Below are 15300 nucleotides of genomic sequence, written 5' to 3' on the forward strand. Positions count from 1 at the left end.
CACCACCTGACATACGACATACTTTCCTCGTTTATTATCTGTTTTCCTCTGTCAGAATGAAAGCGCCTTGAGGGTGGGGACTTTTGTCCGACTCCCCGTATCTAGAATTCTGCCTGCTCACAGTGGGCAATCGGTAATTTTGTTGTAGATGGACAGGCATGAGTTAATCGGATCTGGGGGGCTGCTGTGGACCCTGACACAGGAAAGAAGGTCCTACAGTGAAACCCTGCTCCCTGCAGTCTCCCCATTTTAAACTTTCAGTGTTGAAGGTGACAGGGGGGAGGTGTTGAGCTTGCTGGCTGACAGGGTCAGTGGGATGCAGAGGTACCCAAAGCAGCCCTTGGGAAGCTGGGGCGGGAGGAATAGGACAAACACATTTGGGGGAGTCACCCTTGGTCACCACCTTGGTGATAAGCCAGGAGAATTCACTGTTCTTGGTTTGAAGACATTGGAGAAGGACCAGAAGGAAGACGGGGAGCTGAACCTCTTTCCCCCATCAGTCTCTACCAGGCCCTTTCTGGGCCTCTATCCCCCTAAAACCTGTCCACAAGGCCCCAAAGGCTCAGGAGCCCCATCTGGGGTGGGGTGCCTATTTTGGAGCTGCAGAGTTGCTGTGCCAGGCTCAGCAGAGGTGTCTGACCAGTGGCCTGAGGCGGGGGCTGTATCTCACACGGTGGGTGGCCACGGAAGGTCTCAGGCTGTTCTGTGGTCAGTTCTTGGCTGCTGCCCGCTGGGGTGGCTGCTTCTGCAGCAGGACCAGGGTGTCCCGCTTCTCAATGGTGCGTAGCTGCTTCTTCTTTGCCCGCTTGAGCTTGGCGGGGTTTCGGATCTGGGGGTGGTGTGAGGGGAGGACGTTAGTGTAGGGAAGGGGAGACCACCCTGCAGAGCCTGGGACTGCACTGCAAGGGTGGGGATGGGCATATCCTGACCGCACTGTCCGGCCTGGCTGTGGTTCTGGCCCCCAGTGCGGGGAGGGGGAAGGACTCACCACTTGGACAACCTCTGCCCTCCGCTCATTCTCCAGGCGGCGCCTCAGGTTCTCGGCCCGGCGCTGCTTTTTCTCCTGAGCAGGACACACAGGGAAGGACAGGAAGGAGAGTTGAGCTTGGGAGCCTTGGTCTCTCAGACCCCAGAGCAATGACAGCTACTGGAATTCCCAGAAGGGGAGGGGAAAGACCCTTCTCTCCTGGCTCCAGGCTCTTCCTGGCCATGTGGGTGGAGGCCTGGGAAGGGGAGAGGCCCTGGAACCTCTGGGGAGAGCCAGCACCAGGGCTCACCACGGTGGAAAGTTCCTGACCCCACCTAGCAGGTGGGCTCTTGGGCAGGCAGCTCAGGACAGGACTGGATGGGCTAGGAAATGGGGGCTTCCCACCTGGAAACCCATGTGCACCCAGCCTGTGGCCCCACGACCCCTCCTCCAGGGTGCCACATGGTCAGGGGCCTCTTGGCATTGGCAACCCAGGGCAGCAGGGGTGGCCTAGGCCCCTGGGGAGGAAGGAGAAGTGAGACCTGGGCCCCTGGATCAGGGGAAGTTCTGGGTAGGGGGCTGGGCAGAGCACCTCTGGGAAGGACGATGAGAAGAAGGCTCCATCTTGCTCAAGAGGGTGCAGGGCCACACAGGAAGTGAGATAAGGCCTCAGAATACAGTGGCGGTCACCCCGTCCATATAGCCTCGGCCACAGGCCAAGCAGGGTGACTTGAAGGAGGGACGAATGATGGAGTGCCAGTGGTGAGGCCAGGGACGAGGTGTCTGACCCCTGATCCTGCACTCCCCCTGTGGTCCTAGGGTCACTGGCTGAGGTCCCGGGAGGCAGACCTTGATCACCACCACTGCCACTGGTTGCTCTCTGCAGGCGGCCTGCAGGGCATTGCCTTCTCTCCCACCAGTCCCTGGCCCATGTGGGTGAGGCTGCGGCCCTTGACAGGGGCTGCGTGAAGACTGAAGATGCTGGGTGTGAAACTCTAAGGGGCATTCTTGGCCCTGGGATAGGAGTTGGTGATAGTCGGTGGAAGGTGTGGGGCTGTCACTTTGCTGATGTCTGTGCTTCTTGGAGAATGACAGCAACAATACTGGGGATGCATCTTTCCAATCTGTACGCCTTCCTGCCCGAGCAGGTGCTAAGGAAAGGGACCTCGATCCCTGTCTCACAGACAGCTCCCATCCCCTGCGAGGACTGCCAGGGCTTCTTCCTGGGCATCCCCACTCTGGTGCCAGCACCTGGCGGACACATCCCCAGTCTCCACTCCCAGGCCTCCTCCCTGTCCCTGGGCCTCCTCAGGCCCAGGCTACCTCACCGGGCATCCCTACCCCCATGCTCTCAGATTGCATTTCTGCTTCTGGCCAGGTGCCCTACGGGCCCTCAGGTAGAAGAATGGCTCTTGACCAAGCCAGGCTCCTCTTGGGCACATCTCTGAGCCCCCCTTCCCCTTGTTTCAGCAGGCATCAGCTCAGCCCCTGGAGCTCCAGCCTCGGCCCCCCAGAGCTGGCCCCTCACCTGCCGGCGCCTCTCCTTCTCCTCCTCCAGGTGCCGGGCAAAGTCCTTAGCCAGCTTCCTCTCCTGCCGCTCCTTCATCTTCCGCTGCCAGGATGTACGCAGAGGCTTGTCCTGAACCATCTGGGAGAACCTGGAGGGGAAGAGCGGGCTGCTCACAGGGTCTGTGGAAACGCTTGCCCCTCTGAGCTCTGGCCTGAGTCTTCCTCTCCAGAACCCAGTGAGAACCACCTTCCCGAACTGCCTGCTTACCTGGCAGTCAACCCTGATGCTCCAGGGGCTGCAGAAACTTGGGCGGGATACACCCCTACCATTTCTCAACTGTTTTTGTGCCTGAGGTGGATACTCTTGTTCTTGACATTTACAGAGGAGCAAACCAAGGTTAAATACCTTGCCCAAGGTCACCTTGTCCCCAGGTGGCAGTCAGGACTTGAACCTGTGTCTGTGAGCCCAAACCCCCCAGCCTCTCCTGCAAAGCTCTGCTGCTTCTGCAAGTGGAGTCTGCCCTGTGCGTGAATGCCTCTGGAGACGGGGCACTCACTCCCTATAGAATAGCAGGGATGCTCGGAGCTCTCCCCAAGGACTGAGAATCTGTTTCCCCAGCTGGGGAGATGTGAAAATACAGTGGGCATTAGGGCTAGCAACGAATTCTTGAATTCCTTAAGAGTGATACCAGCATGTAGGTATAGAAGAAATGAGATTGTTTCTATTAAGATGCACACCACACGGGCCTGATAAGCATTTTATCAGTAAAATGATATTTTTAAGATGTGTATTAAAATACTCTGGCGGGGGGGGGGATGCTGAGGGCCAAGATGAAGCTCTTGCTGTCGTCAGTTGTCGTCCAGTTGACTCCGACTCCTGGCAACCCCACGTGTGCAGAGTAGAACTGCTCCATAGGGTTTTCATGGCTGTGACCCTTCAGAAGCAGACTGCCAGGCCTTTCTTCTGAGGTGCCTTTGGTGGGTTTGAACTGCCAGCCTTTCGGTTAGTAGCTGAGTGCTTAACCGTTAGTGCTACCCAGAGACTCCGATGGGAATATGGGCGTTCACTCAATTTTCTCTCCTTTTCTGTATGTTTGAACATTTCCATAATAAAATAAAAACACTGTCTCTTGGTGGCCTCTACCTACTGGTCTATGTTCTTTCTATTCTCACCTGGACGAGCTTGTTTGGGTGTCCCACAGGACTTATTTTCTCCTGTTTAAACCCCCAGGTCTCTTCAGCAGATCCCCTCCTAGTGGCCTTTCCACTCCTCCCACCAATTTCATGACTTCCAAAAGAGCTCCTGTTCATCCACGCCCATTCCGTGGAGCCCTGACTGCCCCAGCGAGTCTGCTGGCCCTGCCCCGGCCTCTGGATGCCTTGGTACAGGCTGGGTAGCACCCACTGCCACCCACTGGGAAGGGTCAATACTCCCTTCTGAGCCGCCTTCTCCACTTCGTGCTCTGGGCCTGGGAATCTGGCTGGAGGCAGGCACACAGAGCCCAACCCTTGACCCCAGCCTGGTTCTGCCCTTCCCTACAGCTCTGTCTGCCTCTTTGACCCCAGCAAGCTCCCCACGGAGCATTCTCCCCATCCCCAAGGGCCCGATGATAACCTACTAATGGTTGCATGGGAGAAAGATGTAGTGATCTGCTTTCCTAAAGATTTTAGTCTAGCAAACCCTATGGGGGCAGTTCTACTATGTCACATGGGGTTGCTATGAGTCGGAACCGATGCAAAGGCCGCTGGTTTAACATGGGGTTGATGGCTCCTCCCTGGATTGTTGTGAGAATTAAAGGCACTGTAAGGAAGGTACTCAGCATGGGGCCTGTACCGCAGGCACTCACGAGCAATGGCTGATGTATTATGGGAGCCCTGGGTGGTACAGTGGTTAAGAACTCGGCTGCTAACTGAAAGGTCAGTTGTTCAAACCCACCAGCTGCTCTGTGGGAGAAACATGTGGCAGTCTGCTTCCATAAAGATTACAACCTTGGAAACCCCATGGGGGCAGTTCTACACTGTCCTATAGGGTCGCTATTCAATCTATATGCTGAGCCAATAATCCAAGAAGCTGGACTATATGAAGAAGAACAGGGCATCAGGATTGGTGGAAGACTCATTAACCTGTGTTATGCAGATGACACAACCTTGCTTGCTGAAAGTGATAAAGACGTGAAGCACTTACTGATGAAGATCAAAGACCACAGCCTTCAGTATGGATTACATCTCAACATAAAACAAAAATCCTCACAACTGGACCAATAAGCAACATCAAGATAAACAGAGAAAATACTGAAGTTGTAAAAGATTTCATTTTACTTGGATCCACAATCAATACCCCTGGAAGCTGCGGTTGAGAAATCAATGTACTGCATTGGGCGAATGTGCTGCAAAAGACCTCTTTAAAGTGTTAAAAAGCAAAGGTGTCACTTTAAGGACTAAGGTGTGCCTGACTCAAGCCATGGTGCTTTCAATTGCCCCATAAATGCACGTGAAAGCTGGACAATGAATATGGAAGACTGAAAAAGAATTGATGCCTTTGAATTATGTTGCTGGCAAAGAATATTCAATATACTATGCCCAGCCAGAAAAATGAATAAATCTGTCTTGGAAGAAGTACAGCCAGAAAGCTCCTTAGAAGCAAGGATGGTGAGACTCTGTTTCATGTACTCTGGACGTGTTATCAGGAGGGACCAGTCCCTGGAGGACATCATGCTTGTTGTCATGGATTGAATTGTGTCCCCCCCAAATATCTGTCAACTTGACTAGGCCATGATTCCCAGTATTGTGTAAATGTCTACAATTTTGTCATCTGATGTGATTTTCCTATGTATTATAAATCCTATCTGTATGATGCTAATGAGGTGGGATTATTGGCAGTTACATTAATGAGGCAGGACTCAATTAGGCTGTGTCTTAAGTCAATCTCTTTTGAGATATAAAAGAGAGAACCGAGCAGAGAGACAGGGGGACCTCGTATCACCAAGAAACAAGAACCAGGAGAATAGTGCGTCCTTTGGTCCCGGGCTCCCTGCACCTAGCAACCCCTTGATCAGGGAAGACTGATGACAAGGACCTTCCCCCAGAGCTGACAGAGAAAGCCTTCCCTTGGAGCTGCCGCTCTGAATTTGGACTTCTAGCCTACCGACTACGAAAGAATAAACTTCTGTTTGTTGAAGCCATCCACTTGTGGTATTTCTGTTACAGCAGTACTAGATAACTAAGACACTTGGTAAAATAGACAGGTCAGTGAAAAAGAAGACGACTTTTAACGAGACGGACTGACACAGTGGCTGCAACAATGGGCTCAAGCATAACAATGACTGTGAGGATGGTCCAGGACTGGGCAGTGTTTTGTTCTGTTGTTCACAGGGTCACTGTGTGTCGGACCCAACTCGAAGACACCTAACAACAGGTCACTATGAATTGGAATTGACAGCACTAGGTTTGCTTTCGGGTTAAAGATTGGGTAAGGCGCCCTGGTGGCATAGTAAAGTGCTTGGCTGCTAATTGAAATGTTGGTGGTTCAAACCCACCCAGCAGAAGGTCAGCAGGAGAAAGACTTCTGCTTCTGTAAAGATTAGAGCCAAGAAAACCCTATGGGGCAGCTCTACTCTATGACAAGGGGTTGCTATGGGTTGGAATCAACTCGATGGCACCTAACAACAGGATTATGGGAGTTCAACAAATGATGTCTGCAAAGAGCCCAGCAGAAAGCTTGGCACAGCTGGCACTCAAGAAGTATTATAACGCCTCTTCCTTAAACACTCTCTCCTTCCCCCATAGTTCCACAGCAACGCATTCCTGACTGCTGGTGTTTCCCATTAGCTAACAGGGGAAATGAGCTCGTTCCAAGCAGTGTAAACTCTTCCTTCTTCAGATAAGCCTCTTCATTCCTTCATTCAACATGCGCTTTTTGAGCACTCACTATGCCGTTAAAAAGGAGACAAAGAAGACCTTGTGGCTGCCCTTAAGGAGGCTTCAGTACAATTCAAGATGGGTCTACAGGGAATGGGTAAAGAGGTTTCACACACAAGCTTTGGAATTTGATGTGTGCTTCGGTTCTGCTTCTACCACTCCTTTAGCCTCCCCAAGCCTCATTTCCTCATATGTAAAAGGTGGGTAATAATAATACCTGCTTCATGGGGCTGATCTGCAGATTAAATGTGATGCATGCTCTTCCTGCTGTTTAAAAGGCCCTTATTCTGGCCAATCCCTACTAAAGTGCTTAGTACAGTGGTAGAATTCTCACCTCCCATGTGGAAGATCTGGGTTCGGTTCCTGGCCAATGCACTCTGTCTCATGTACTCTGGACGTGTTATCAGGAGGGACCAGTCCCTGGAGGACATCATGCTTGTTGTCATGGATTGAATTGTGTCCCCCCCAAATATCTGTCAACTTGACTAGGCCACGATTCCCAGTATTGTGTAAATGTCTACAATTTTGTCATCTGATGTGATTTTCCTATGTATTATAAATCCTATCTGTATGATGCTAATGAGGTGGGATTATTGGCAGTTACATTAATGAGGCAGGACTGTCAGTGGAGGCTTTGATCTGTTGCCATGATACTGAACAGGTTGCAGCAGAGCTTTCAGACTACGACAGCCTGGGAAGAAAGGCCTGGGAACCTACTTCCAAAAATCAGCCAGTGAAAATCCTACGGATCACATCGTCAGATGTGCACCTAATCATATGGATGGCACAGGACCAGGCAGCATTTTGCCCTGTTGTGCACAGCTTGCCATGAGTTGGGCAACTAACTCCATGGCAGCTAACAACAGTAACAGGGTCCTATATAATCAATGTTCTGTAGTAATTTTTTTCATAAAGTCAAATAACTATAACAAACAACAGCGGGTGAAGACCTCACAGCTTTATAAAGTGATGGCTGGTTTTCTTGCTTCTGTTTCCCTCACTAGAGAGAATGCCTTCTGAATGAATACACAAATGAGGTGCTATAGGAGGGGGCCATAGGGCCCCTGAGGAAAGGCATCACAGAAATAACCTCTAGGTCATGGCCTCACCCTCCCAGGATCCCAGAGCATTTCGCAATATTCTGATTATAGCGACCCGTTTGTGTGACACTCCCACTAATGTGAGCTCTCTCCAACCCTGGGGCTGTCTCCTCCTCCTAAAGCCCAGGCTGCACCGGGGCAAAGGAGGAGTCCCAACACCACAGAAGACCCCAGCCTGCACACCCTGTGCCCACTTCACCTCTTCTTGGAGCGATCCTTCCACACCCGCCCTGACTTGGGCTTCCCCTTCGGGATCATCATCGGAACCTCCTCCACCTCCTTCTTCAGCATTTTGGACGCTGGGGCCTGGGCTGAAGAACCTCTTCGCTTCTTTGCCCCGACGCCGCCTGGCACCGTCTCCCCAGCCAGGGTCGGCTTACTGGGATCATGCGGACCCCGGGGGGAGCCGGGTGACTGAGGTGTCAGCTCCTGTAGTGGCTGCGAGGGCTCCGGACCAGTCGCTTGCTGGCCGCGGAACGGCTCTGGTGATCCTAGGCCCGGCTGCAGGTGATGTCGGGGAGATTCAGGGGCCTGCTCCTCCTTACTCTGGGCCAACTCCAAGTCGGGTCCAGTCTGGCTCCGGAAGGGTGTTGGTGCGTCCGCCCCAGGCTCTGGCTGACGTTGGGGGGACCCCGGGCCCGGCTCCTCCTTACTCTTGGATAACTCCGGGTCCAGTTCTCCCTGGCACTGGGAGAACTTTGACTCCTCACATGGCTTCGGCTGACGTAGGGGGGATTTAGGGCTCGACTCCGGCTGTCTTCGAGGTGACTCCAGGCCTGGGTCTTGCTGACAGTGGGGGGACCCTGGGCCTGGCTCTGGCAGCCTTTGAGGAGACCCTAGTTCTACATCCTGTCGGAGACTGAGTGATCCCGGGCTTGTCTCTTGCTGACGTTGAGGGGATCCCAGGCCCGGCTGTCTGGGAGGACTCCGAGGGGACCCGGGCTCCTTCGTTTCCTCTGGGTTTGACTCGAACTCCACAAGGGCCCGTCGCGCCCGCAAAACTGAGGAGGGGCTCGCTGGGGATTCAGGCTTTAGTCCTCCCAGCCTCCGGCTGCGCCTTACCGGCGTATCCATTACCCAGCCAGAAAGTTTCCAAATCGGAGCCCACGTGCTGCCGCCGCCGTCTCTTGCACTACCGGCGCCCGCCTATGACGTCAGGAGCCTTACGTCATTGCCGGTCAGGAAGGGCTATTAGCTGGGCGGCCATGTTGGTGAGGGGCGGAGAGGCGGGACTGACGGCCCGGGGCGGGAGCGCTGGCTGTATCAGGCGCATGCGCAGTGCAGCTTGGGCCATTTGGTGTGCGACTTTTCCCAGGGACTAGCGGTTGCCTTTTCCGCAGACACCGTTACGCGCTAGACTTCCTGGGAAAGGGGAGCGTGCAGGCAGGGAAACGGTGGGGAACTCATTTCCGAGAGAGAAGCCACTGCCGACGAGTAGATTCCGACTCATAGCGACCCTATAGGACAGAGTAGAACTGCCCTGTAGAGTTTCCACGGAGTGCCTGGCGGATTTGAACTGCCGACGTCTCCGTTAGCGACCGTAGCACTTAACCACTATGTCACCAGGGTTTCCCCGAGAGAGAAGAAGGTTGGGAAAAAAGGCCCGGGGTGCCGGTAGACAAAGCTGGATGGAAACTGCAGCGCGGGGCGGGGGGGGGTTGGTCCTACCGTCTTTGAGCTTCAGTTCTCTCATTTGTAACACGGATCCTGCGCTAGTTTAGTGCATTTTTTTTTTAGAACGATCCGGTCGGAGTACTCTTTTTTCTTCTTCTTTTTATTTGGTAAACATGTAGGTAACAAAACATTTGCCATTTCACCAGTCTTTACACGCACAATTCAGTGGCATTAAATGTGTTCATGATATTGTTCAGCCATCGCCATTCCGGATTTTCCCAAGAAGCTCAGTGTCCCCAGTGCCTTGTCTCCTCCCTCCCCGCACCCCGCCTCCCGCAGCCCCCGTAGCCACTAATAAACGTTGATCTCTATACACTTGGCTATTCTAGATGTTTCATGTAAGTGGGATCATACAGTATTTGCCCTTTTGTGACTGACTGACTTTGCGCAGCATAACGTCGTCAAGGTTCATCCACGGTGTAGCATGTATTAGAATTTCATTTATGGCCGATGGGCGCTGAGCTTAACTCTCAGAGTGAACGTTGTTTGGGGGCCCTGGAGGTGGGAAGTCTCTAAGTCTTAAGTTGTGTGTTAGATATTCGCACACATCCTTGCCTTCATGTTCAGATTCCTTGCTCAAGTATAGAATCTATGGCTCTCCCTTTTCCACAGCAGTTATGAATGAAGTTGAGGTACCTTTGTCCTGGGCTCTCCTGGACCCTTGGCCAGCTGCACGGACTGGTTTTGCCCCTGGGTGTACATCTGACACCTGGGCCTTTCTACCGTGCTCACACTTGCTTTTCGGCAATCACCTGTAAATGTACTCAGTTTACACTGGGGCCCTCACTAGTGGCAAGTGTTTTTTTCTGTGTGCCCCCACTGCCAAGTGAAGATTTTTCTCAGGTGCCCCTTTGTGTGACACACAGAAGAGGGCTTTGATTTACTAGCAAACGGGTGGATTACCCGGTAAGCACAGGTAAGCATAGGCTTAGCTGTGCTTACCTAGTAATCTGTAGTGAACAATTTAACATGGTTTCACCACATCTTTGTTCATTACGGATTACTAAGTAAGCACAAGTAAGCTTGTGCTTACCTTGCTTACTAGGTACTCTGTTGCTATCAGGGATTGTACATTTGAAAAGAGGCTTTGATTCTGTAGGGAGGTGCTGTAAGGTTGGGAGAGAGACGGGAGCCAGCCATACCTAGGAGCAGAATATTTGATGTGGTGAAAAAATATGAAACTGTTCACTATAGATTAGTAAGTAGGCACAAGTAAACCCTTGTTTACTTTGCTTACTAGGTAATCCAGCACTGCTTATGACACTCGTTTTCTTGGGAAGAACGTCTCGAAAGTGGCCCAACTGTACCCCAGCTCTTCTGCAGTGGTATTTTTGGAAATACCTGGGAGCAGCCACCAGGGATGCCAGGGTTTCTGTCCCATGTTCCAGGGGCTTCTTTTGGAACCACTGTTTCTACATCTGAGGGGTCATGCCAGGGCTTGGGAAGTTGTCGAGAAGCCTCGGAGGCAGAGGAGGAATGCCAGGGCAGACAGTCACACATTGAGCACGGGCCTTGCCCACTGAGTCGCTGCTGCCTCTGGAGCAGATGGGGGCCCAGAGTGTCAAGGGTAGGAGGACTACTGATCAGGGAAGAAGTGTGGAGGAGGAAGACCCAAGCAAAGGTTCCTGGAGGGTGGAAAAGTGGATAGAGAATGCTTTAATGCTTCTCACCCCTAAGCAGGACCCATAGAGCCTCCAAAATGCATCCTGCTGAGTTCAGCTCAAGTCACTAAGGGCTTCTGCCTTGTCCCTTCATGTTGTCAGAAGCAATTGTGCTCTGGGCTGTAACCACGGGTCAGTTGGCAGTCCCTGCCTCCCTGGCCCCTCTCAGAGGGTCTGTGCACGAGGCTCAGGGCCCTCTAGCTCCTGAGCCCAGGAAGTCTTGCAGGGTGCTTTCGGCCAGTTCAGCTCCCAAGTTCAGACACCTCCTCACCTGTCTCTCCCAGCCCTCAGCTCTCAGAAGAGCAGCTCCATCAGCTCCTTAACCTCCTTGATCCTGGCTGGAGACCGGAATGGCCTGACACCCAGAGCCAGGCACAGCAGGCATTACCAGGGCTCCCAGGGGACTGACTCCACCAGCCTCTCATCTCCCCCTCTTCCCTGGACTCCTGCCTCTGCTGCAGGGATCGCTCTGAAATGCCAATTTGGATCAGATCCCAGCCCTGCTTAAAATGCTTCAGAGGGTAATCTCAGGTCCCCGCCAGGGTGGTGTGTCCCTCAAATCATGCCTGGAGGTGCTTAATCAAACTCACTCTGGCCCAGAACCCTCTGTTGCCCACCTGAGCTCATCTTGTCATTATACATGCTGCACAGAGGCCCATGGAAGACTCGGGAATTTTTCAGAGAAGCTTGGTGTGGCATTCACTACTAGGACCCTCTTTCCTTATACTAGGAGTACTTGGGTGGGGCAAACTCGTCTACTAACACAAAGGTTGGCGGTTCGAACCCACTCAGAGGCACTGCGGAAGAAAGTCCTGGTGATCTGTTTCTGAAAGGTCACAGCCGTGAAAACCCTATGAGTACAGTTCTAGTCCGCACACATTGGGTTGCTGCGAGTTGGAATTGGGGCAGATTAACCAGTAAGCAAGATATGCATGGGCTTCCAGTAAGCAAGTAAGCACGGGCTTAATTGTGTTTTTACCACAGATGTGGTGAAAAACAGGTGAAATTGTGTACTACAGATTGGTAGGTAAGCACAAGTGAGCCTGTGTGTACTTTGCTTACTGGGTAATCCATCCCTGGTTGGAGTCAGCTGGAGGGCAACTGGTTGGCTTGGTTTCCCTTACACTCTGTTTGCTTCCTACTGCAGACATCCTTGATCCCTTGTCTTTGGGTGGGATGATGTTGAGGGGGGCTCTCTACAGTCATCCCAGCAGGAGTGAGCCCCAGTGGCCCACTAAAGCAATCTGGTCACTAATATACCTTCTATTGGCTTCCTTCCCTTCCCTCTCTCACTTCCTCCCTCCCTTGTATGTGCTTGCTGGATATCTTTCTGAACAGACTCTTTGCACTCAAATCCTTGTCTCAGAGGAGACAGAAGCAGACTGTCTGAAAACTCCAGGGTATACCGCTGCTGCTAAACAGCAGTCATTGAGCAAAGCGTTCTTTCAAGTGCTCTACACTACAAGCTCACTTAATTCCCACAAGAACCCTATGAGATCGTGTGGTGCAGTGAATTACTTACTACGGCCCTTCTAGCCATAGTCATCGTAACTCCCACCAAATGACTGGGTAGGACTATGCAGATGAGGTGCTTGTGGCCCACCAAGGGGATTGGATAGCTTGCTAATAATGTAAATAAGGTGCATGGCACCCTTCTGGGGCAGGACCATGCAAATAAGGCGTATGGAACCCTAACGAGGGAATTGGTCTGTTTTGCCATCCCGCTAGGCTTAAAGGGAGACACGGAGACAGAGATAGGGAGCTGTAATATGGAAAATAGAGAGAGAGAGCTGCACGAGATGGCAGGAATCAGGAGATCAGCATGAGATGGCTGCGCTGGGTCTTGCCAATCCATGGAGCTGAGAGGTGTAACACTTGCCCGAGAAGGCCCCCAGCAGGGCCTGGTGGCAGAAGAAACTATCTTGATGTTCCCGTTACTTCCAAGTTGATCCCAATCCTGAGTAGTATCCTGTTGTTTCCCTAATAAACCACTTAACTGTAAGTACAGTTTGTGAGTTCTGTAAGACACTGCAGTGAATTACCGAACCCAAAGATGGGAGAGAGAGTACTGAGGGGCGGGGGAGTAGTTGATGTTGGAGATGATGGAGTGGTACAGCGGTTTGGAGAAACTGGGCATTTGGGACATCTTTAACCTCCTCCTCATAGGAACCAGCTTTGTGCTGATCCTTATAAAATAAATTATCCATTCAGGTGGTAGTATTGTTATTACTACCATTTTGTTGTTGTTAGTTGCCATCATTGAGTCAGCTTTGACTCATGACGGCCTTAGATACAACAGAACGAAACATTGGCAGGTCCTGAGCAGTCTTTGTGACTGTTGATGTGTTTGAGTCCATTGTTTCCACTACTGTGTCAATCCATCTTATTGAGGGCTTCCTTCATTTTCGCTGACCCTCAACCAACTGTGATGTCTTTTTCTAGACATTGGTCTTTCCAGATTCTATGTTCAAAGTAAGAGAGCCAAAGTCTCACTGTCTAACTTCTCAGGAGCTTTCTGGTTGTATTTCTTGTAAGACTGATTTGTTCATTCTTCTGGCAGTCCACAGTATATTCAACATTCTTCGCCAAAACCACAGTACATGTGCACCAATCCTTCCTCGGCGTTCCTTTTTCACTGAGGCAATTGAAAAGACCAAGGGTTCGGTCAGGCTCACCTTAGCCATCAAAGTGACATTTTTGCTTTTTAAAAATTTAAAGAGGTCTGTTGCAGCTGATTTGCCCAGTGCAACACGTTGTTTGATTTCTTGACTGCTTCTTTCATGGATGTTGACTCCCATTTTACAGATAAAGAAAAACTGAGGCTCTGAGAGGCTGGGACACTGATAAAGGTCACACACCTAATAAGTGATGGAGGTGGGATCCAAACCTATGCTGTCTGACTCCAGAGCCACAACTCTTGAGCATAAATTTCCCTGTTCTCCAGGCGAGGGAGCTGAGGCACAGAAAGGCTGAGGCACTTGCCCAGAGTCACACAGCTAGCTTGTTGATGAACTGGGATTATGGTTCTGAGCCTCCTGCTTGACTGCCTTGAGGAATTGCTTGTCCCTCACACAGAGCCTGGTCTGGTCCCTCACACAGAGCCTGGTCTGTGGCACTGGGAGGTGGCTCTGTATGTACATGCGAGGCTAAGTTTGCTGAATAGTGGTACTGGCTTATTTATTTACGTATGTGAGATCTGCGGACTGCAGGAAGCTGAGCTCCACAGATGGACCCAGCTGTCTCTTCTCTGAGCCATGGATTCTCTGCCAAGCCCAGAGTGCTGCAGTTTGAGGGTTTGACAGTCCCCAGATGGTAGGGGCCTGTGTCCCCACAGTCCCCTGTTCAGCATCAAGGATCAGAGACGGACAGGGAAAGGGTGTCAGCAGCAGCACGCACTGAGCACTGACTCCCCTGGGTGCTCGCATTCACCATCTTGAATCCCCTGAACACCAGCTCCATGAGGGTGATTGCCAGGGCCCAGGCCTTGGTGCATGGCTGTGCTTGATAACTATTTGTTGAACGAGTGAATGTACCCTCATTACAACCCTCGGGGATAGGATGGTCATCTGAAGCCCAGAGAGGTTGTGATTTGATACAGGGTGGCAGAGTCAGGACTGAAACCAGGGCAGCCTGACTCCAAAACCAAGCTCTTAACCTCCACATCCTCCAGGCCCAGACTGGGAGATGGAACCAAGAACTCGCAAGGATTTCTTCTGTCTGGGTGTATCTGGCAGCTGGAGTGGAGCTGAGTGTGGCTGGGAGGGGCAGGTGGGCTTAGATCCGACAGCATCGCTGGGATGGGGCTGACAATGGCTATTCTTTACTGGGCCATATGAACCCAGGGCTCTCTATGTTCCACTCAGTGTTGTTGTTGGGATTCAGACTCACAGCAAGACCATGTGACAGAGTAGAACTGCCCCGTAGGGTTTTCTAGGCTGTAAAACCCTGGTGGTGTAGTGGTTAAGTGCTACAGCTGCTAACCAAGAGGCCGACAGTTCGGATCTGCCAGGCGCTCCATGGAAACTCTATGGTGCAGTTCTACAGCAGTGGGGTTTGGCTTGGTTAATCTTTACAGGAGCAGATTGCCAAGTCTTTTTCCCAGTGAGCCACTAAACAGGTTTGAACTGCCCACCTTTCAGTTGGCAGCCAAGTGCTTAACCATTGTGCCACTCATGCTCCTTCTTCCACTTACGGGGTCTCTTAAGTGTTTGAAGAACATTTTCCTGTGGCTTCCTTAGAATTGTCTTTCATCCAGGTTGCACATGTCTTGTTCCTCCTGCCGTCCCTCCCTCGACAACTCAGTGAGCCTTTGGGAAGGGTAACAGTTCTCTCCAACCCTTTCAGCCTGTGGTACCCAGAGCTCCCTGGAGCGCCCAGGTCTGCCTGCCCCACAAACCAGATAAGCCAGTTGCTGTCAGGGCAACTCCAGCAACCTGTGGAATCAAGGCCTTACTTCCCAAGACCTTTTTGC

The 15300-nt window shown here is 51.9% G+C and overlaps 1 protein-coding gene across 1 annotated transcript; it reads right to left on the minus strand.

Annotated features, from left to right (window-relative positions):
- Window positions 1–12: 12 nt before the first annotated feature.
- Window positions 13–8647, minus strand: CCDC86 (coiled-coil domain containing 86). Its single transcript, XM_010599135.3, has 4 exons — window positions 7694–8647; window positions 2496–2625; window positions 989–1063; window positions 13–829 (listed from the first exon to the last, which is right to left on the minus strand). Exons 1-4 carry the CDS (start codon window positions 8566–8568, stop codon window positions 710–712), a joined length of 1200 nt encoding a protein of 399 aa, XP_010597437.2. The 5' UTR covers window positions 8569–8647; the 3' UTR covers window positions 13–709.
- Between the last annotated feature and the right edge of the window lie 6653 nt (window positions 8648–15300).

This window comes from Loxodonta africana, chromosome 7, assembly GCF_030014295.1.
Source record: "Loxodonta africana isolate mLoxAfr1 chromosome 7, mLoxAfr1.hap2, whole genome shotgun sequence".
In the NCBI taxonomy this organism is placed as follows: Eukaryota; Metazoa; Chordata; class Mammalia; order Proboscidea; family Elephantidae; genus Loxodonta; species Loxodonta africana.